The sequence below is a fragment of the Pelodiscus sinensis genome, chromosome 3, assembly GCF_052426305.1.
Source record: "Pelodiscus sinensis isolate ZL-2025 chromosome 3, ASM5242630v1, whole genome shotgun sequence".
Classification (NCBI taxonomy): domain Eukaryota; kingdom Metazoa; phylum Chordata; order Testudines; family Trionychidae; genus Pelodiscus; species Pelodiscus sinensis.
This window is the reverse complement of record NC_143054.1, coordinates 53,949,314-53,972,614: the sequence shown is the minus strand read 5'-3', so window position 1 is coordinate 53,972,614 and position 23,301 is coordinate 53,949,314. Positions and strand designations below refer to the sequence as shown.

The window sequence follows — 23,301 nt, the reverse complement described above, 5'->3', positions numbered from 1 at the left end:
GACCTCACTTCTTCCTCACCCTGTACTCCATCCCACCACAAACCTTCCAGTAAAGCTCTCTTGTGGTACAGTTTGGGCTATGAACAATGTCTCCACATGGCAAATTAAGCTGCTGTCTCTGATATGTCTAGGCAGTAAGGATTGGGGGCAGAGAGTTTCCTTTGCCTCCAGCACCGAGCAGCCTCTGGGCCCTGATTTCCCCCCTGAATCAGACTTCTCTGGTGTTCTAATTTGGTAAAAAATTAATAGGTTTGTGACTATGAATGCTTAGAACTTTCCCTTGTAATTCTAGGTTTCAAAATTATTGTGTTACAGACAAACAGATGTCAGAAAATTGCCACGAATTGAGTGTTACACTTCACTTTGCTTGGCCAGGTATGCTGGGCAGCTAGTTTAGTTGTTTAAACAAATCTGTAACCTATGATGTATGTTTACTATGTTAAGTTTTCATTTTATAAAACACCATTTTTCTTTTCTCTGAGAACCTGAAATATTCTATTCTGTAACTCCTCATTTTAAAGGTGTTTTAATATAAATTTATTCAATATCTAAATCTCAAATTTCCAATTTAGCTTTAAACTTGCCAGACCACATAAGATGAGATGTGATAATGGGAATTCTGTGTTAACACAAACCTTCTAACAAACCTCTAAAACGGCAAAATTAGTCATGTATGCAAGAGAAAATAAATATATAACTGAGCAATCTGGAAGACATCTTGATCAAAGATAATATTTTTTGCCTCTGAATATCATATTTTAAAGTTTTTCAACATTTAAAGAGACTTTGGTTAAAAATTACCACTTACGCTAGCATTTGAGGTTTGGGGGAGCTTTCATACCAGGAAACAGATGAAGCTGAGCTGCAAAATGTACTGCCTGGCTGTTTTGTAATTGCATCAGATTTGCTTTTTGAAGAACATACAACACTGCAAGGAGAGTCTCTCAGTACAGAAGGAAAAGACAAACAACTAGGAGTACATATAGGAGCTATATTCATTCCATCCCTTAGATGCTCACTGTTGATCCTCTCAGATCTCAAAGCTTTCTCTTCAATTAGACCATGATCCTGCTCAAAGTCAGTATTTGTATCTCCATCTAAAATATTACAATCATCCGTTTCCTCATAATACCCATTTTCAACCATATCTTGATCCTGCTCCTCCTCCTCCTCCTCTTCCTCCTCCTGTTGTGAAGAGCCAACAGTTTGTTTTTCAGATGTTTCCTTTTGAGGGCTAACAGGATTGCTGTTGTCAGTAGGGAAAATATCAGAAATATCTGTACTACTTCTAGAGCCAAAGTAGTTTTCTACAAGACCTTGTTTTACCATATCAGTACTGCTGGTTGATGAGAGATTATTCGCATCTGGGTGAGTCTCACTTTCAACTGCTGACAATTCTTCAATTGTTTGCTTTAATTCTAAAAGTTTATTAAGTTCTCCCTCATTTGTTTTCTCTACATTACACTCAGCATTACTAGATACTGAACCTGAAACAACACATGGTTCTCCCAGATAAATAACTTCTGAATGTAATTCAATTGTTCCTTCTGTAGTGTTTTGATGCCTATCAAGATTTTGAGAGTCCTTAAAAACTGTGTCAAAGTTCCCATGCAGGCTGTAACCTTTTATCTCAGCAGATGTATCTTTATCTGAAGCAACTAACTGTAAAGGATCTTTTATGTTTGAAAGTAAGGAATGTAGAGAAACAGTTTCATTATCTGAATGCCCTGAAAATACCACACACTGTTTCTGTAATATGATATTTGATTTTTTGCTGTCATCGCATTTTGGCAAATATACTGTTCCCAGATCTAATACAGTTTTGCTGTCACTTAGCTGGCATTCAGGTACAAGAGATATCTTTGAATTTTCATCTGGTGAAAGCTCATCATCATCTGATGGTAGAGAGTTTATGGATGTCAGGGATGATTGTATTTCGCTCAGTGCACTAGTACTCTCAGTACAATAGCTTTCTACTGCATTTTTTATATGATCTGTTTTTAGTAAAAGCTGAGGAAATAGTCTTTCACTATTGTAAGCACTTTGCCCTTGAATGGCTTCAAAAAACACATCAGGGTTGGAGTGTGTTGCAAAAGAGCTTGGTTCACTTTCTACACCTGAATCTGAAAACCTAGATGAGGCATGTGAGACACTAACATCCGGTAACTTAATCGTGTCTCCACATACAGCAATATGAGTCTCTTTTGTAGCGAGAGCAGAATGATTGCTTTTTAATCTTGTCAAGGCATCTTCAGTATGTTGGAAGTTTGTTTCTTGCACATTTTCCTTTTCAAGCAGAACCTGTTCCTCCAAGTTAGCTTTACATCCAGATTCTGTAATCGAAAAGTCAGGCACCTGTAAATTCTCTCCATCTTGCAGAAATTCTGCCCATGACCCAATATGAACAGTCACTTTCTCCCCTTCATAAGGATTCTTATTTGGTTTGACCTCAATTGTCCTCACTCCCAACGATGCTGGCTGAGAGCCATGACAACCTTCAACTGTGCTTCTAGATGTCAAGATACTATCCATTTGTGTAACTCCAGTACCTGCCTGGGGGATATTAAGTCTGCCCAAAATGGCTGAATTTGCACAATAAGAGATCACAGGGCTACACTGGCTTTGCTGTACATCATCAGCTTTGGCAGATTTTTGTTCAGTTCTAGATGGAAAACATCTCAGTTCTTTTTGACTGATTTGCCTGGTGCAGGTCCTTGTGTCACAAGCAAAGCCACCTATTGCAGGATCCAGTCCTTTCTGATGAGATGAAGGCCTGCCTTCATAGCATTTAGAGACATCCTCTGGTGCTGTATTTTTCAAACATTTATAGCCTACCAAGACCACAGAGTCCTTAGAGTTCTGTTTTACTATTTTTTTTGTGTTTTCAGTTTTCATTGTTTTCATTAGTTTAGTAACCTTAACCTTGGATTTATTTGCATCTTCATTTTTCCCTTTCAAAGACTTTGATAGCTGCTTTTCACTTTCTGAATGCCAAATGTTGGAGGCCCCTGCAGGTCTGATTTTCAATTCAGGGCTAGAAAAACCAGCTATAAAACCTTCTTCAGCATCAAATTTATCCAGCTTGTTGGACTCTGATCTCTGAAGATTTTCTGCTGCCAACCAGGGTACATCCAAATCTTTTACCAAAAAAAGTGAGAAAAGAAAAGTATAGTTTATAACACAGTTATGCAAGTTACTAACGCTATACAACTTTCATTAATAAATAAACTTTACAAATATTCAAAATACAAACTAGAAAAACATTTCAAGGGAACATTTCTCTTCAGCTAGAAAATATACAGAAAAATATACCTAATTTTTCTAGTTTTACTCATCCTTCAGAGAAAACACACACAAACTTGTATTTACCTTCTGTAATGGAATCTAAATACCGATCTTCAAAGATTATAGGTAATGAGTTCAGGTCTCCATCTAGTTCACTGCATTCAATAGGAAGAGGTGGAAGAGAACTGCAGAAGGAGGTATTTTTGATAGCTGTACACATCTGTAGATGACTCTGAGCACTGAAAAAATATTACTTTGCATTAAAAAAATTATAAGAGGATGGTAATCCTACAGGGTAAGTTGTTACTGTTAATACTTAAACAGAACACATTAAACCTAAATTCTTATTTTAATTAGTTACACAAGTGTGTACAGACATTTTTGTAATATGAAGCATATTAAAAGATAATGCTTGTGACATGCTGTGTGTTACAACAGCTGTTTCTCTGTATTTAGCAAAAAGATTTAGAAAAGTAATAAGAAAAGTCTCAATATATTTTATTTCAAATTGCTTACTGTAGTTCTTGATATGCAAGAGCAGCTTGCCTTGGGTGCTCCAGACAAAAGAATGCTTCTGAAAATCTTCGTACCTGAAAGATTCCAACAATTACATACAGCAAATGAAACAATTCTCTCTATAGGGAAAAACTATTTTAAAAAAATCAACAACATTGTTATGCCACAATGTCAGTGTCTTCAATAAATAAATAGTAAAATTTTCATGAAATGTTCAGTCAACACATTTCATGAAAAAGCGTGCCAGCTGATACTCTTTTTAAAAAGCACTATACAGATGTATGATTAGGATAGGTAGTTTTGAATGGGAAGCATGGTCTTGAAAAATTAAGTGAGATGTAACATGCCCCATTGCCTATCTGGATACACAGCAAGGACATGAACAAAAAAACAAAACACCACACTATGATAAATTTGAATAAAAGGAAGTTTAATTCATTTCATATGAGCAAGTTCAAAAATATATTATGATTATCTTTAAGAGTGGAAACTCATCAAATATTCTTCAGGTCATGAGAATGCAGCAGGCTAAAATTATATAAAGATGCATAATTAGACCTTTTTTTTGTCCCAGATTTCAAAGTGAACAAAATATAGTCCATTTATCCAATGACAGGCTGGACCTCTATGGTCTAGCCTAGACTGGACCTAACCAATCCCTAACAAGAAAATTCACTGGACCAGGGGAGGTGTCCCTTACCATCAGCTCCTCTGTTCCCTTCCTAGCTGGACTGTCCACCTTGCTGCTGCTAGTCCCCTAGCCCCAGCCCACGATGGGTAGCTGGGGTTCTCCAGGTCCCAGCCCTGGTCCCGTACTGCTGGAGGTAGCCAGGTTTCCCTATCCCTAGCTCCGCACTGCTGTGGGTGGCCAAACTTCTACAGCCCAGTGCTGCCATGTGCTGCCAGGCTTCTCCAGTCCCGCACTGCTGTGAGCAGCCAGGTTTCCCTGGCTTTGAATTATTGAGGGCAGCCAGGCTTCTTAGGCCTCCGGCCCCATGCTATCCACAGGCAGCCACGGTTGCTTGGCCCTACACTGCCAGGATTCTCTGTCCCAGCCCCAGTACTGCTGTGGGGCTCCTGCCCTGCTGCTCCTGGCTCTGGCCAGGTTGCTGGCCTTCCGGCCATTAGGCTCCCTGGATCTCTGGTCCAGCACCAGACCAGAGAGTGCCAGTTTTCAGAGATGCAATCTGTATAATGTATTTTACATTTTAAATTGTCTTTACCATTGCTCCTGCAGTTTGCAATTACAAAAGTACAGTGCCAGCAATGATTATCCATTAAGATTTAGTTGTCAAACTATATGAATAAAATAAAGCAAATATTTAGTTATTTTGCAGCACAAAGGAGCATATAGTCAAAAAACAAGAACGAGCTATATAGATGTATTTCTCAAAATACAAGAATACCATATATTTAATGGAAAAATGGGAGCTGTGGAGTATAATCTATTACATAATTAAGGAAATCATCTGCAAACACTTGGAAGATAATAAGGTGATAGGGAACAGCCAGCATGGATTTGTAAAGAACAAATCATGTCAAACCAATCTGATAGCTTTCTTTGATAGGATAACGAGTCTTGTGGATAAGGGAGAAGCAGTGGATGTGGTATACCTAGACTTTAGCAAGGCATTTGATACAGTCTCACATGATATTCTTTTCAATAAACTAGGCAAATACAACTTAGACGGGGCTACTATAAGGTGGGTGCATAACTGGCTGGATAACTGTTCTCAAAGAGTAGTTATTAACGGTTCACAATGCTGCTGGAAAGGTATAACAAGTGGGGTTCCACAGGGGTCGGTTTTAGGACCGGTTCTGTTCAATATCTTCATCAACAATTTAGATAATCAGCAAAGAGAGTATGCTTATTAAGTTTGCAGATGATACCAAGCTGGGAGGGGTTGCAACTGCTTTGGAGGATAGGGTCATAATTCAAAATGGTCTGGACAAATTGGAGAAATGGTCTCATGTAAGCAGGATGAAGTTTAATAAGAAAATGCAAAGTACTCCACTTAGGAAGGAACAATCAATTTCACACATTCAGAACAGGAAATGACTTTCTAGGAAGGAGTACGGCAGAAAGGGATCTAGGGGTTATAGTGGATCACAAGCTAAATATGAGTCAACAGTATGACGCTATTGCTAAAAAAGCAAACATGATTCTAGGATGCATTAACAGGTGTGCTGTGAACAAGACAGGAGAAGTCATTCTTCTGCTCTACTCTGCACTGATTAGGCCTCAGTTGAAGTATTGCATTCACTTCTGGGCACCGCATTTAAAGAAAGATGTGGAGAAATTGGAGAAGGTCCAGAGAAGAGCAACAAGAATGATTAAAGGTCTAGAGAACATAACCTATGAACAAAGACTGAAAGATTTTGTCTTGTTTAGTTTGGAAAAGAGAAGACTGAGAGGGGAAATGATAGCGCTTTTCAGTTATCTAAAAGGATGTCACAAGGAGGAGGCCTCTGAGGATAGAACAAGAAGCAATGGGCTTAAACTGCAGCAAGGGAGGTTTAGGTTGGACATTAGGAAAAAGTTCTTAACTGTCAGGGTGGTTAAACACTGGAATAAATTGCCTAGGGAGTTTGTGGAATCTCCATTTCTGGAGATATTTAAGAGTAGGTTAGATAAATGTCTACCAGAGATGGTCCCTCTTGAGGTCCCTTCCAGTCCTAGTATTCTATAATTCTATACATATAAAAAATTGCAGTAGTGCAACGTTAATATTCCACTCTAGTACACGATAGTCAGTAAATCAAAAGTTAAGGTTCTTATTGCAACCTTACATCTCCCATATTGCATGTATCATATATTTATATATGCCTACAATAGTCTGACAAATAGTCTTACTTTTGCATCTCCTCACCCCTGAGTTCAAACATGAAATTATAATGGGCATTACAATAGATTTTACTTAGGTTTGTTTTAAAGGAGGTGCAAAGAAAGCTCTTGGGGTATATAACAACCGAGTTTCAAGCAACTCCATGGGCTACTATCTTCAGCAGAGCATCTGTTTCATTTTCTAGCTTATATAATAATTTTAAGAAAGCTTAAATCACTTTGCCATCTAATTGTACTTGTAGCTAGTCTGTTTAACAATGTTTTCTTGTTACCTTCTCTTGCCCATCCTCTCCCATCCCCTTTGAGTATTTGGTCTCTTTTCTTAAAAGTGAAATTACTCAAATTATCCATAGTTAAAGCACAATTGATTCTTGTCCTAAACTAATGATTAGAAATGGAAATAGAAGATTGAATGCTATCATCTGTGTGTATATATATATATATACACTCTGCTGATACCATTATTCGACCTAACCAAGTGAGTTATAAGATCAAGAACACATATTCCTGTGCATCCAGAAATATAATTTATGCTATCATGTGCCGAAAGTGTCCGTCTGCTATGTACATTGGACAAACGTCTCAGACACTTCGCCAAAGGATCAATGCCCACAAAACAGATATTAGACAAGATCACAAAGAAAAAACAGTTTCTTGCCATTTCAACCAGAAAGGACATTGTCTCAACGACTTAATTACCTGCATCCTGCTTCAAAAGCCTTTTAAGACTGTACTTGAAAGAGAATCCTCTGAACTGTTATTCATGCTTAAATTCGACCCTTTACACCTGAGTCTGAATAAAGAATCTAATTATCTTACCCATTACAAAGATAGCTTTCCCAATTATCACCTCTAATATCATTAGCTCACAGACATTTACCTCCCCCCTCCCCCATCCCCTTCTGTTCTGAAATTTGATTTGTCCTTTTCATATGTGTTCATTTTTTTTAATTGTATCCTTTGGTATATATGGTTGTGACAATTTTCTTCCACTATTTGATCTGAGGAAGTGGGTCTGGCCCACGAAAGCTCATCACCTAATAAACCATCTTGTTAGTCTTTAAAGTGCTACATAGTCCTGTATTTTGTCCCAGAATCATGTTTGCTTTTTGTGCAAGTGTCACACTGCTCACTCATATTCAGCTTGTAGGGTTGCCAGGTAGATCCTGCCAAAAAAACGGACACACTTGGTCATGGGCGGGGGGATGGAGAGGGGAGCGAGGGGCGGCAGAACCGGCCGGGAGGTGGGCAGGGCGGGAAGCAGAGCCGGCAGGGGAGGACTGGGGGGCTAGACGGGAGGAGGGAGGGTGGGAAGCAGAGCTGGCGGGGCGGGGAGGGGGTATTGTCCGGTATTTTCTGAATTTTTCTACTGGACAGACGGTGCAAATACCGGACGGTCCGGTAGAAAATTGGACACCTGGCAACCCTATTAGTTTGTGATCCACTATGACCCCTACATCCCTTTCTGCAGTACTTCTTCCTAGATAGTCACTTCCCATTCTGAATGTGTGAAACTGATTGTTCTTTCCTAAGTGGAGTACAGTAAAACTCCATCGGTCCGGCATCTGATGGTCCGGCACTTCTGATGGCCCGGCACCATCAGGAACCCGGAAGTGCTCTGGGCAGCCGGACCATTGGAGCTACTCTGCCCCTGGCTTCCCTGATTCAGCTGCTGCTGAAACTGACCAGCGGCTGAATCGGGGAAGCCAGGGGCAGAGCAGCTGGGGTGCTGTCTGGTAGGTCCCATAGCGCTGCCCCTCCGGGCTGCGGGATCAACCCGGCAGTACCTTAGCTGTCCCCATTCAGCCGCTGCTGAAATTGACCAGCGGCTGACTCTGGGAAGCCCGAGGACTGTCCCGGGCATCCTGGAGTCAGCCTCTGGTCAATTTCAGCAGCGGCTGAATTGGGGACAGCTAGGGCGAAGCAGCTGGGGTGCTGCCGGGTTGGTCTTGCAGCACCAAGGAGCGGCGCTACCGGACCAACCCGGAAGCACCCCAGCTGCTCTGCCGCAGGCATCCCCAATTCAGCTGCTGCTGAAACTGACCAGCAGTGGCTGAATCGGGGATGCCTGGGGCAGAACTGAACTGTCGGAAGGGGGGGCTATGAGGGGTCTGGGGTGGCATCCCCCCACACCATCCCAGACCCTTCATAGCCCCCTCTTCCGATAGTCCGGCATATCTGATAATCCGGCAGCCCCTGGGTCCTAAAGGTGATGGATTATCGGAAGTTTACTGTACTTTGCATTTGTTCGCTCTCCCCCCTGCCCTGCGAGCAGCACGTGGCACTGCTCCTGGCAGGGTGGGAGGAGGCTTCATGCGCTCCTCCTCTGCATGACCTTATCCTCTAAAACACTTACAACCCAGCCCAGCTTGGTGTCATCTGCAAATTTTATAAGCCATCCTAATTCTCTTGCTTGTTCCTATGATTTGGATAAAAGGTTTGTTGTTGAATATAAAACTGTTGCGGAAAAGAATGAAACAGATGAGTTTGGCAATGTGTTTGAGATGGCTGAGAGTTGTCCATTGCCTTGAAGATATTTGAAGAATGCAGCAACATCATTTTGATGGATGGTGGTACTTAGGGATTTATCATTGATGTAATGATATAAATGAAATCCATCAATGACCTTATGATGCGTCCTACAAATTCATCTCAAAAGGTACAAAACAATGCTCTAAATGTTTCAAAAACAGCTATGTGGGTGAAACAAGATAATCAATACACTCTTGAATTCACTCTCACAGAAAAATGATAAATGACAAACACCAAATTACCTCACGGTAAACACTTTCTCCCAAAGCATATCTGGCCTCTCAGTCCTCATCCTCAAAACGAAACCTACCCAACACCTGGAAGCTTAAATTCATAACTTTGCTAGACACAAAAAATCATGGACTGAATAAAGACACTGGATTCATAGCTTATGATAACAATATTACCCACAAAATCCCGCACGCACCCTTTTTTGTCCCCTATACCTAGAGACATGTTAACAGACCACTTGACCTTGAATGCTCTCATAATATCTATTAACTGAGACTGAACAATCTATTCTACCTTGTATTTAGCTGTGGCACTCACAATACATTTTCCAGGCCTGAAGAAGAGCTCTATATAAAAGTTTAAAAGCTTGTGTCTTTCACCAACAGAAGTTGATCCAATAAAACAGCGTTTCCCAAACTACCAGCCGGGGGAAAAAATACTGAGCCTCAACATGGCTGCTGGGAGGGGAGTGGGGCGGGGCTGGGCAGAGCGGGGCGGGCTGGGAGGAGGTGGATGTGTGTGTGGGGGGGAAATCGGATGGCAGAAGCAGGGTTGGGGGGCAGCAGGGCTGTCCTGCGGAGATCGGGGTGGGAGGGCAGCGGAAGCAGGGCTGGCCAGGGGGACTGGCTGGCAGAGATCAGGAGGAGGAGGACTGGAGAATCAGCCTCCAGAAGCAGTGCTGGATGGGGGCAGCGGGCTGGCCAGGGGACGGGAAAAGGGGGGCTGGATGGGGGAGATCACGAGGAGGAGGACAGGAGAACCAGCCGTCAAAAGCAGGGCTGGACGAGGGCAGCGGGGCTGGCCTGGGGAGATCGGGAGGAGAAGCGGGGGCAGGGGAGTGAATCGGCCGATGGGAAGCAGGACTGATCCGGGCACATCAGACCCGGGCACACAAGTAAGTCCAGTCCCGGGGATTCCATTTTGCCACCCCCCACGCATACCCTCTCTTGAGTAGTTGCGAACTGCCTGCCTGGTAGACACACTCATGCAGCATGAGCACATCTACCAGCCGGGCAGTTCACACCTACGGACTGATACACCTAATAATAATAAAACTTAGCTAATTAGAAAATACTGGACATTTTATATGTCCAATATTTTCTCAATTTGTTTCCAGAACAGACCCCTCAAATACCGGACTATCCGGTACAAAACTGGACACCTGGCAACCCTACCCCTCCATACCCTCACTCCTAGCCAGATACTCTACCCCCAATCTGCTCCTAGCTCCTGAAATGCCCATGCAGCACTGGGTCCCCCAAGTCCTGCAGCCGGGCAAAACACTGAAAATTTATTCATTTTTAATTCCTTTTATATATGCATTTATATTTTTAGGCTACAAAAAACAGTACTGAAAAAAAAACTGTGTTCCAACTAAAGTAAAAAGTTTGGAAAACCCTGGTCTAGCCAGCTTTCTAGCCATCTTACAAAGCCATTTATCCAATCCATATTCCCTTAACTTGCTGGCAAGAATATTGTGGGTGACCGTATCAAAAGCTTTGCTAAAGCTGGCACTGGGGGCTTTGGGAGGACCAGAAATAACTTATTTGAATATTTAGCATTTGCTCAATGAATATGCAAATGAATGTTACCGGTCCTCCAAAAGCTTGTGAATGGATTTACTGGTCCCCATGTCAAAAAGTTTGGGAACCCCTTCAATAAAAGATGTTACCTCATCCACCTTGTCTTTCTAATATCCTGGGACTGACAGAGCTGTGACAACTTAAACAACTGTTTAGTAAATGAATTTTAATACTTTTGAAAGGAGTTGGTTTAACAGCTCTAAACAGGTTTCCGTATACAATGGAATAGCTATAATATAGACAGTTGTTGGCAAGTTAGTCAAGTATGTCAATACCAGAGGTGCAATATACATCTACCAACCAGCAGGTGGCAATTACTTTCTATCATTACCAACTTGGGGTGGTTTCATAAAAAAGACTTGGCTGTGAAAGGCTCTATATCCTGTTACAAATCCTCTAGCTTGAAGGCCCCCAAAACTGTTTTATGGTTCATCAATAAGAAATAAAAACAGACAAAAAGGAGGGATCTTTTAGAAAAATATATTATTGAGGAGACCTCATTGTTGTCCAGAGATGAGCAGGCAAACAATGTGAGATACTTAATTTCATTATATTTTTAATAGGGATATCAAGCTGGAAGAAATAGTTTAAGGATAATATGTTCAGGGCTCCCAGAAGATGGCATTATAGAACAAACATTTTTCATTACAAAATGTTTACATACTAGAAATAACATTCTCTAATTTTAAATAATTTTTTCACATAACCTAATCAAAAACCTTATTGGATATATTTTGTAACTATGTACACAAACTCTCTTTCAGCAATACTGTAGTTATTTTTGTAACACAGCAATCAAAATCTGTAATTGCATGATATGCTGAATGTCTCCAATAACAAAAATTCAGCACAACTGCTTCAGAAATATTTACACTACAATATCAAGACATACAATGACCATAACTAACAGACCCAAATGTCTCTGATAAACACTACACAAAATCCAGAGCAAGGAAAGTCACTCAGCATAATACATGTTTATCTTAGGGCTGGGGTGGGCAAAAGGACCTCCACGGGCTGGATTTGGCCCACCAAACGGATGGATCCGGCCCACGGAGGCCCAGCTGCTCCCTCACCACCAGGCCAATTAGGGCCTGGGGACGGGGGGAGTGCCCAAAGCCTTTTCTGCTCTGCCCCTGTCCTGCGAGTAGCACGCAGAGAGGGAGCGCATGAAGCCTCCTCCCACCCTGCCAGGAGCAGTGCCACGTGCTGCTCGCACGGCAGAGGGGAGAGCGGAGGAGGCTTTGAGAGCTCACCCCCCAAGGCCAATTAGGGTGTGGGAGCTGCGTGAAGCTTCTTTCGCTCTGCCCTGGCCGTGTGGGAAGGAAGCTTCACCGTAATCCACTGCCCTCAGGACCTGATTAGCCTGGGGGTGGGGGAGCGTGCCAAGCCTCTTCCAGGGCATGGGTGCCTAGTGGGAAGGGGGGGGCTAAGGGGCTTCCTAACCCCCAGACCAATCATGGTCTTGGGATGGGGTAGCCCCGCCCCACCCCTTCCTGGGTGGCCCAGTGCTACTTCAAAAATTTTACACAAGACTGCTTGGAAATAGTGACCATAATATAACAACATTTAACATTCCTGTGGTGGGAAGAACACCTCCGCAGCCCAACAATGTGGCATTTAATTTCAAAAAGGGGAACTATGCAAAAATGAGGAAGTTAGTTAAACAGAAATTAAAAAGTACAGTGACTAAAGTAAAATCCCTGCAAGCTGCATGGACACTTTTCAAAGACACCATAATAGAGGCCCAACTTAAAAGTATACCCCAAATTAAAAAACATAGTAGAAGAACTAAAGAGAGTCACCATGGCTTAACAACTATGTAAAAGAAGCAGTGAGAGATAAAAAGACATCTTATAAAAAGTGGAAGTCAAATCCTAGTGAGGTAAATAGAAAGGAGCATAAACACTACCAAATTAAGTGTAAAATGTAATAAGAAAAGCCAAAAAGGACTTTGAAGAACAGCTAGCCAAAACCTCAAAATGTGATAAAATGGTTTTTTAAGTACATCAGGAGTAAGAAGCCTGCTACACAACCAGTGGAGCCCCTGGATGATTGAGATACAAAAGGAGCACTTAAAGACAATGAAGTCATTGAGGAGAAACTAAATTAATTCTTTGCTTCAGTCTTCATGACTGAGGATGTTAGGGAGATTCTCAAACCTGACCAGTCCTTTGTAGGTGACAAATTTGAGGACTTGTCACAGATTGAAGTGTCATTAGAGGAGGTTTTGGAATTAATTGATAAACTTAACAGTAACAAGTCACCGGGACAAGATGGCATTCACCCAAGAGTTCTGAAAGAACTCAAATGTGAAATTGCGGAACTATTAATTATGGTTTGTAACCTATTCTTTAAATCAGCTTCTGTACCCAATGACTGGAAGACAGCTAATGTAACGCCAATATTTAAAAAGGGCTCTAGAGGCAATCCCGGCAATTACAGACCGGTAAATCTAACGTCAGTACCGGGCAAATTAGTTGAAACAACAGTAAAGAATAAAATTGTCAGACACATAGAAGAACATAATTTGCTGGGCAACAATCAACATGGTTTCTGTAAAGGAAAATTATGTCTTACTAATCTATTAGAGTTCTTTGAAGGGGTCAACAAACTTGTGGACAAGGGGGATCCAGTAGATATAGTGTACTTAGATTTCCAGAAAGCCTTTGACAAGGTCCCTCACCAAAGGCTCTTATGTAAATTAAGTTGTCATGGGATAAGAGGAAAGATTCTTGGACTGAGAACTGGTTAAAAGACAGGTAGGAATAAATGGTAAATTTTCAGAATGGAGAGGGGTAACTAGTGGCGTTCCCCAAAGGTCAGTCCTAGGACCAATCCTATTTAACTTATTGATAAAAGATCTGGAGAATGTGGTAAACCGTGAGGTGGCAAAGTTTGCAGACAGAACTAAACTGTTCAAGGTAGTTAAGACCAAAGCAGACTGTGAAGAACTTCAAAAAGATCTCACCAAACTAAGTGACTGGGCAACAAAATGGCAAATTAAATTTAACGTGGATAAATGTAAAGTAATGCACATTAGAAAAAATAACTCCAACTATACATATAATACGATGGGGACTAATTTAGCTACAACTAATCAGGAAAGAGATCTTGGAGTCATGATGGATAGTTCTCTGAAGATGTCCACGCAGTGTGCAGTATCAGTCAAAAAAGCAAACAGGATCTCAGAAATCATTAAAAAAGGAAAAGAGAATAAGATGGAGAATATCTTATCGCCCTTATATAAATTCATGGTACGCCCATATCTTGAATACTGCATACAGATGTGGTCTCCTCATCTCAAAAAAGATATACTGGCATTAGAAAAGGGTCAGAGAAGGACAACTAAAATGATTAGGGGTTTGGAACAGGTCCCATATGAGAAGAGATTAAAGAGACTGGGACTTTTCAGCTTGGAAAAGGGAAGACTAAAGGAGGATATGATAGAGGTATATAAAATCATGAGTGATGTGGAGAAAGTGAATAAGGAAAAGCTATTTACTTGTTCCCATAATATAAGAACTAGGGGCCACCAAATGAAACTAATGGGTAGCAGGTTTAAAACAATACAAAGGAGTTCTTCTTCACACAGCGCAGTCAATCTGTGGAACTCCTTGCCTGAGGAGGTTGTGAAGGCTAGGACTATAACAGGGTTTAAAAGAAAACTAGATAAATTCATGAAGGTTAAGGGCTATTAGCCAGTATGGGTAAGGAATGGTGTCCCTAGCCTCTGTTTGTCAGAGGGTGGACATGGATGGCAGGAGAAAGATCACTTAATCATTACCTGTTCGATTCACTCTCTCTGGGACACCTGGCATTGGCCGCTGTCGGCAGACAGGGTACTGGGCTGGATGGACCTTTGGTCTGACCCAGTACGGCCGTTCTTATGTTCACCCCTGTCATAGGGAGAGGTGATGCTTTGCAAAAGGGATGGTCTATATGAGAATGGTACAATCAGCAAATAAGAAACATTAAATAGAACATGTTATTAAGCAATCTACCAATTTCTTGCAATAAAAGTGCAAAAGACTTTGTGGCTAAGAGACAAAAAACAGGATCTCTCTTATCACAACTACAATTATTAGCAACCTGAAACCAAAAAAGGTGCACCACTGGATATGAACAGACCATATCACAAGTGAGAACACTTTTCACTGCAAGTTCTGCACAAGAAGCTCTCCTGGATTCCCAGAGCATAAAGACTCATACTAGTATTTAGTGCATAACCTAAAGTGCTATAGGGTGAGTCACAGAATTAGGTTCCAAGTAGACAGTCAAACATTCTTTGAAATCAATATTCATAAATTTACCATTCCCTTTTTATTTTAGGTCCCCTGAACTCTAGGATTGGCTGCAGTTCCAATGATATGTGAACAACAGAGTGTCTTCTGTGGACTACTATATGGACGAGAGTTTTCTACTCACTCCTACAGCCAACCTATATGGGTCAATTAAGTAGACATTGATTTTTTTCTTATTTTTCATTAAAAGATACGTGTTTTTTAATCTTCTGGTATAGAAAACAGTAAAAAAAAAATTACCTTTGCAAGCTAGTGCTCTACAAATTTAAAAAAATCCATGTAACTGCCATCCTATAAGTTAGTTCCAGGAGGGTTTCTCAATTGATGGTATATTACCCAATTCAGCATTTCCCAAACTATGGGCTGTGGCCCGGTACCACGCCACAGGAAAAAAATACCGGGCCTCAGCGTGGTTGCCAGGGTGTTTCAGGCTCCCGGACTGCCTGTGTGGCGCCGGGTCCCCCAAGGCCTCGGCCAGCCTGGGCAGAGTCTGCAGCCGGATGTTCCGGATCCCGGCAGAGGCGTAGCTAGGAGAGGTCGGGGGGTGGTGGGGAAGGAGCGGGGACAGCCAGCCATCGGAAGCAGCACCGGACGGGAAAATTGGGGTGGGCTAGGGAGATTGGGGGACGGGCAGCTGGCGGAAGCAGAGCTGGCCGGGTGGCAGGCAGCTGGCTAGGAGATCAGGAGAAGGAGTAGGGGAGAAGCGGCCGCTGGAAGCATGGCTTGCCTGGGACTGTCTGGGAGAGATTGGGGGGCCGGCGGAAGCAGAGCTGGTGGGGTGCATGAGGTCGGGGGTAGGGAGCTGGCCGGGGAAGATGGGGGTGGTGGTGAAGGAGCCGCCGGAAGTAGGGCTGGACGTGGGCAGTGGGGCTGGCCAAGGGAGATTGGGAGGAGAAGTGGGGGAGAACTGGCTGTCCGGGAGGGGGCTGGAGGAAGTGGGGCTGGCCAGAGGCGCAGCAGGGGGGAGCGAATCGGCAGGCGGGAAGCAGGACTGACCCGGCCATATGCAGATCTTGGGGCACTGCTCCCCTTCCCCTCCCTCTCTCCCCCCCACAAAGCACAAGTGAGTCCGGCCCGGGGATTCTATTGTGCCTCCCCCACCCTCTCGAGTAGTTGTGAACTGTCTGGCTGGTAGACACACTCATGCAGTCTGAGCACATTTACCAGCCAGGCAGTTCAAAAGTACGAACTGATACATCTAGTAATAATACAACTTACCTAATGAGAAAATACCAGACATGTTATATGTCTGATATTTTCTCAGTTTGTTTTGTACGTGTTTATATTTTTGGGCTGCAAAAAACAGTATGGGAAAAAAAGGGTTTCAACTAAAGTAAAAAGTTTGGGAAACCCTGTTCTAACCAGCTTTCTGTCTGTCTTACACTCCATTTATCCAATCCGTATTCCTTAATTTGCTGGCAAGAATATTATGGGTGACCATATCAAAAGTTTTGCTAAAGCTGGCACTGGGGGCTTTGGAGGACCAGAAACAACTTATCTGAATATTTATCATTTGATTAATGAATATGCAAATGATTGTTACCGGTCCTCCAAAAGCTCGTGAATGGATTTACTGGTCCCCGTGTCAAAAAGTTTGGGAACCTCTGACCCAATTCATGTCCAACTGTGACCAAAGAGCTGGACCCAAAAAACCTGAGTTTGTCAAGAGACAAAGAGAGGTTTAGTACTATTTATATCCTGCATTTCCTTTTCACCCTTTGATGTCTGGATAGAGCACATAGTACAGTAAACTTCCGATAATCCGGCACCTTTAGGACCCAGGGGGTGCCGGATTATCAGATTTGCCGGACTATCGGAAAGGGGGGCTATAAGGGGTCTGGGGTGAGGTGGGGGGATGCCACCCCAGACCCCTCATAGCTCCCCCTTCTGATAGTCCGGCTCTGCCCCAGGCGTCCCTGATTCAGCCGCTGCTGGTCAGTTTCAGCAGTGGCTGAATCGGGGTCGCCTGCACCAGAGCAGCTGGAGCGCTGCCGGATTGGTCCGGTAGTGCTGCCCCTCGGCGCTGTGAGACCAACCCGGCAGCACCCCAGCTGCTCTTGGGGACGCCTGTGGCAGAGCAGCTGGGGTGCTGCCAGGTTGGTCCCGCAGCGCCACTCCTCAGCGCTACTGGACCAACCCGGCAGCACCCCAGCTGCTCTGTCCTAGGTGTATCCAAGTCAGCCGCTGCTGAAACTGATCAGGGGCTGATTCCAGGAAGCCGGGGCAGAGCAGCTCTGCCTCGGGCTTCCTGGAGTTAGCCGCTGGTCAGTTTCAGCAGCGGCTGAATCGGGGACAGCTGGGGTGCTGCTGGGTTGGGTCCCGCAGCCCCGAGGGGCAGCGCTACGGGACTAACCCAGCAGCACTCCAACTGCTCTGCCCTAGGCGTCCCCGATTCAGCTGCTGGTCAGTTTTAGCAGCGGCTGAATCGGGGGAGCTGGGGGCAGAGTAGCTCCAATGGTCCGGCTGCCCGGAGCACTTCCGGGTTCCTGATGGTGCCAGACCATCAGGAATGCCAGACCATAAGATGCCAGACCATCGGAGTTTCACTGTATATGGGAACTTTAATTTATTTTTAAATACTTGTGGGTCACTTTCTAAAAGACCTGATTAGCTTGGCTCTTTTTAGCTATAAAAAGGATCACCTTCAAGTACAAAGATGTCATGCCACTTCAGAAACACTGCAAAAGTGTGAATCCCTCCATAGGACCCTACATTGTGGATAACATGGAATCCCTCTATCCCGATTTGGGGCTGTGAATCTGGGTTTATACCTCACAGAAGTATATTACTGTAGCTACATTTGAAGATTTAAACTCTGGTTTTCTGCCCAAGAAATAAGTTTGAGCAATATTTATGCTCAAAAGTGATTCTGAGATCAAAAGTAGCTTGAAAGCAGCCATCCCTCAACTTCAAAAGAGAGAACCCAAAGCAAACCCATGTAACAGCAAATGACTCTATTGGTATACATTACAAGTTTCTTTTAAACACATAATATCCCAAACAGAAATAATAATATATAGATAAAAAAGCTATTGTAAAACAGTACAACACTGTCAATAATATGGAGGTAATGCATATAGAAATTATGTGGGATGTTATAGTGGAGTGGAAGCTGCAGTAGGGTTGTGGCAGTGAAAAAAATGTTTTTGTAGATGTATATAACTCAGCATAGTTAACAGGGTGTTTAGCATACACTGATGAAGTTGACTGAAATTACCTAATGTAAGTGCATCAAAATGTAATTTTCAAAGAACTAAAAAGATTCAAAAAAATTTAAAATCATAGGGTATTTAAAAACAAGTACAAGATACTGCACTTACAAATCATCAGTTCAAATATTTTATGTTTAACATCAGCAAGGACGGATACCATTTTCTGATCAGATATAAACAGAAGAGGTTTCTACCTGCTCCTACTATCTCCTAAACTCCAAGTTTGTACATAATCTTAATAATTGAAGAGAGGAAGGAGAAAATACCTTAATTTGAGGCTCTGCTCATAGTTTTGCTTATTCTTGAAAGTATTTTACTCCCAACCAGCAACACTTGTTTTGTTTAAAATAAGCCCAAAGCAGATGCTTGTTACTCATGCCCTGGATTGTTTCTTATTTGTCTCTTTTCTTCTAAGATTCCCCATAACAGCCGTTTCTCTTCAAGATGTTATAAATACTATCATTCAATAAGTTGAATGTTTTGATTTATGGCTGGCAAGGAATTCCTACACGTAACAGAGGAGTACAATGGGTAGACCAGGCAGGTATAGCAGAAAAAAGTAGAATTTGTCATCTGACAAAGTCTACCAGTTTACAGATTAAAAGGTCATCAATTAAATTTAAAAAGATGTGAATTTGTTCTATGTAATGCCCAACTGTCAGGTTCAATACTTACCCTCAGAGTGTGATGTTCTTGGGCAAGTAATGCTGTGACTTCCTCCTGCAAAGTAATGATCTCTAGAAACTGTCCCCACAGAGCCATAAGAAGAGAGCAAAGCTGTGCAAGATTCATGTTGATAAGTTCTGCCAGTTCATCAGGGTTTTCCATTTTCTGAAGTCAGGAAAAAATATTCTTACTACATATATAAATAATTGGTATAGAGGATACAGTAACATGCACACAGAACAAATTAAACTCAGTTTCATATAGTAAAATAAAATACAACAATTTTATGAAAAAGGATGCTTAAATTAAAGCTTTTTCATCTAAATATAAAAAACAATTGGTTTCATTTAAAATTACATTACTAACAGAACACCTTTTGTGTAGTTCTGGATTTTATCCTGAAAAGTCTTTTAGAATCAGGCTACATCGTCTTAAATTTCAATGAAAACTTGACTCACAACAATTGTTTAAAATATCAATTTTAAAATGAAGGCCAGTTTGTAACCACTGTACTTGGTATAGTTTTAAACTACAGTATAAAGAACAAAAACTGGGAATCATTAAAAAATGTATTAATAAAATTTGTGATTGAGAACATGACACACTAACAAAACCAGTATGATTGCCAACAATGGGTGTTGCAGCTATAAAGCTGAGATACGGACGCTCTCTTACATCTAGTTTAAAGTTAGCACCATATCTCCAACATAGCACCATATATCCACTGATTATGACTGTGGGGTACTTGTATTTTTAAAAAGACATTTTGCTTCCGTAGGGCCCATTCTCAAGAGGTTCTAATGATGTTGTAGAACCAGTCCCTCGAAAACAAAGATATATAGGAAATGGAGTATTTCCTTCTTGAGTTTTAGTGCAGCCCTAAGACATTCTCTTGCAGCATGGTTCCATTAGAGTTAAATGTAATTTGATTGTTACAGATGGTGTTTTTCCTTGGCATTCCCTGCTATAAGGATCTTAATGTTCAATTACTATATATATTTTAACACTAATCTAAACTAATCTCAGAAAAACAACACCATGCATTAAGTTAGGGCTGTCAATCATGATCAGTCACCAGTTTACACTGTTAAACAATTGAATGCCAACTGAAATGTATTAAATATTTTGGATGTTTTTCTGCATCTTCAACTCAACACAAAATAAAATGCTCACTTTGTATTTATTTTTATTACAAATATTTCCATTGAAAAAATAATACACAAAACTAGTATTTTTCAGTTCTCCTCATAAAAATACCATAGTGCATCCTATTGGAAAAGTGAAACTTACAAATGTACATTTTTTTTGTTACATAACTGCATTCAAAAACAAACTGCAAAACTTTAGAGCTTACAAGTCCTACTTACAGTACTACTTCTACAGAGCTTACAGTACTACTTATTTTGCTAATCATTAAGACAAACAAGTATGTTTACATTTATGAGAGATAATGCTGCTTACTTCTTATTTACAATGTGACCAGAAAGGGAGAACAGGTGTTCGCATTGGGATTTTTCTTTAAGCTAGCATTGAAAGGTGTTTATATGCCAGATATGCTAAATACTTTGTATGCCCCTTCATGCTTTGGTAACCATTCCAGAGGACATGCATCCATGCTGATGGTGCTCACAAAAATAATGCATTAATACAATTTGTGACTGAACTTGAGGGAAAATTGTATGTCTCTGTTTTACCCCCATACATATGCCATATCTTTTATGTTACAGTTGTCTCAGATAATGACTCGCCACATGTTCATTTTAAGAACATTTTTGCTGCAGATTTGACAAAATGCAAAGAAGGTACTACATTTCTAAAGACAGCTACAGCACTTGACCCATGGTTTATTCTGAAGTGCCCTTTCAAAATCTGAGAGAGATGAGGTGTGGCACATGGTTTCAGAAGTCTTAAAAGAGCAACACTCCATTGTAGAAACAAAAGAACCCAAAGTACCAAAAAAATAAAAATAAATAAATAAATAAAAATTAACCTTCTGCTGGTGATATCTGACTTGGATGATAAAAATTAACATGCATCAATCCACTTTACTTTGGATTATTATTGAGCAGAACCTGTCATCAACATGGATGTGTGTCCTCTGGCATGGTAGTTGAAGCATGAAGGGACATCTTTAGCGCATCTGGCATGTAAATACATTACAACACTGGTTACAACAGTGGCACACAAACATCTATTCTCACTTTTAGGTGACACTGAACAAGAAGCAGGCAGCGTTATTTCCTGCAAATATAGAAAAAGCTTGCTTTTCTGAACAACTGGCTGAACAAAAAAATAGGACTGAATGGACTTGTAGTTTTACATTGTTTTATTTTTTAATGTAGTGGGTTTTGTGTATAATTCTGTATTTGTAAGTTCAAGTCTTATAATAAAGAGAATGCACTAAAGTACTTATATGATGTGAATTGGGAAATACTATTTTTGTTTTTTACAGTATAAATACTCATAACACTGTATTCTGTGCTATAATTTAAATCAGTATTTTTAAAAATTTAGAAAACATCAAACTATTTAAATAAATTATACTTTATTATTAAGTGTGATTAATCATGTGATTAATGATTAATTTTAATCATGTAATTAATCTTGATTAATTTTGAATCACTTGACAGCCTTAATTAAAATTGCTATTAGACCAGCGACATGTTCTTGAAGCCCCACTATAAACATACGAGTGGCAAGGGAAGGTAATCCAGGTGAGAAATGATCCAAGGTATTGATGCAAAAATGTTAGCAGCTAGTTTAGTAAAGAAAGAGCTAATTTTGGTTATGTTGCCGAGGAAGAAGAATCAGGAATTAGGTGTAGTGAGATGATGTACAAGTTCTCCATACTTCAGTTTCTTCCCACTATTTGTTGCTCTCAATTGACATTTTGCCTGAACTTTGAGCTGCATGCACTTCAAGGAACAGCCCAAGCTCAGAAAGAGGTATGGGCAGGTTAAAGGGAGCTTTCATCTATACTTGTTCCTCCAAGATTTTTATTTGAGAGCTAATACTGACCATTGCGTAATTTAGAGAAGGCTAACGGGCTGCTCTAATTTTATCTGACTGGCTATGCACTGTTCTGCAGAATTGAACAGAACTGCCAGAGCATAGTATGCTCCAATTACTCTTCTTACCCCCAGCCCTACCATATTCTGACACTGAAGGCTATGAGGTAGGCAATTTAGGGCTGCATCCACCGGTCCTATATGCTGCCTTTCACAAGGAAGCTCTTTTTGTCTCTGTAAACCACTGTAGTAGTATAGAAACCAGTCTTCTGGGACCTCACCATCAAACTTTCATCAGACTCTACATACTTGAATACATTTAATTTATCTATAAATAATCTCACTTGTTATTTTTCTATTTAGGAATACATTCCTTTCCCTTTGTTGTTCATACTATGTTCAGCATTCAGGTGGCTAGAATCCAGTAGGAATGTTAAAAATTGTGTAATAGGGTAACGGTGTAACTGCTGAAAATCTCAACAGTTACACAGTTTCCTGCACTGCAGGCTGTCATGTAAAGCAGTGTTTCCCAATTTTATTTGGCCACAGAACCCTTTTAAAATCCAAAAGAATTTTGCGGATCCCCGAATAACAGTCTTATATATGAAGGTGAAAAAGTAGACCACAAATAAGAATAAGAATAAACAAATGCTAAACAAGGTCATGATATCAACATTTAGTTAACTTCACATATTTAGAAACAAAAATCACATTTAATGTGTACAAAAAATGAAGCTCAAAAACTAATATGCATAAAATATTAATAATTATTTTTTTCAATAATAAAATCTTACTATAATGGAATTTTCTTGCAGAACCCTTATTTTCACTTCACGGAACCCCGGGGTTCTGCAGAACACCATTTGGGAAACACTGATGAAAAGCTTAGCAGTGAAGCTTCTCCGGAAGTAGGAACCTCAGTCCCTGCCAGCCGGACTCCTGGGAAGGAGGCTTCTCTGTGGCAGTGAGGCCTCCTCCCCAGCAGTAGAGCAGGTATCTTTTGCCCACCTGGCTCCTGGGGAGCAGCTTTGCTGAGTGTAACATCATTAACTGGTAAGCATCCACTTATCAGTTCAACAGTTAGTCGTTTACACTCAAACGACCCTAGAATCCAGTCTT

The 23,301-nt window shown here is 41.2% G+C and overlaps 1 protein-coding gene across 7 annotated transcripts in view; it reads right to left on the bottom strand.

Annotated features, from left to right (window-relative positions):
* The window catches only part of FAM135A (family with sequence similarity 135 member A), a 134,476-nt gene that overhangs the window by 38,651 nt on the left and 72,524 nt on the right, over positions 1-23,301 (bottom strand). For all 7 annotated transcript variants that reach the window (XM_025186756.3, XM_006127228.5, XM_025186759.3 and 4 more), the window contains 4 exons: positions 19,184-19,339; positions 3,802-3,875; positions 3,370-3,524; positions 809-3,137 (listed from right to left, as the gene is read on the bottom strand). In XM_025186756.3, the coding sequence (XP_025042541.1) occupies positions 809-3,137; positions 3,370-3,524; positions 3,802-3,875; positions 19,184-19,339 (2,714 nt within the window). The remainder of the gene's footprint in view (positions 1-808; positions 3,138-3,369; positions 3,525-3,801; positions 3,876-19,183; positions 19,340-23,301) is intronic.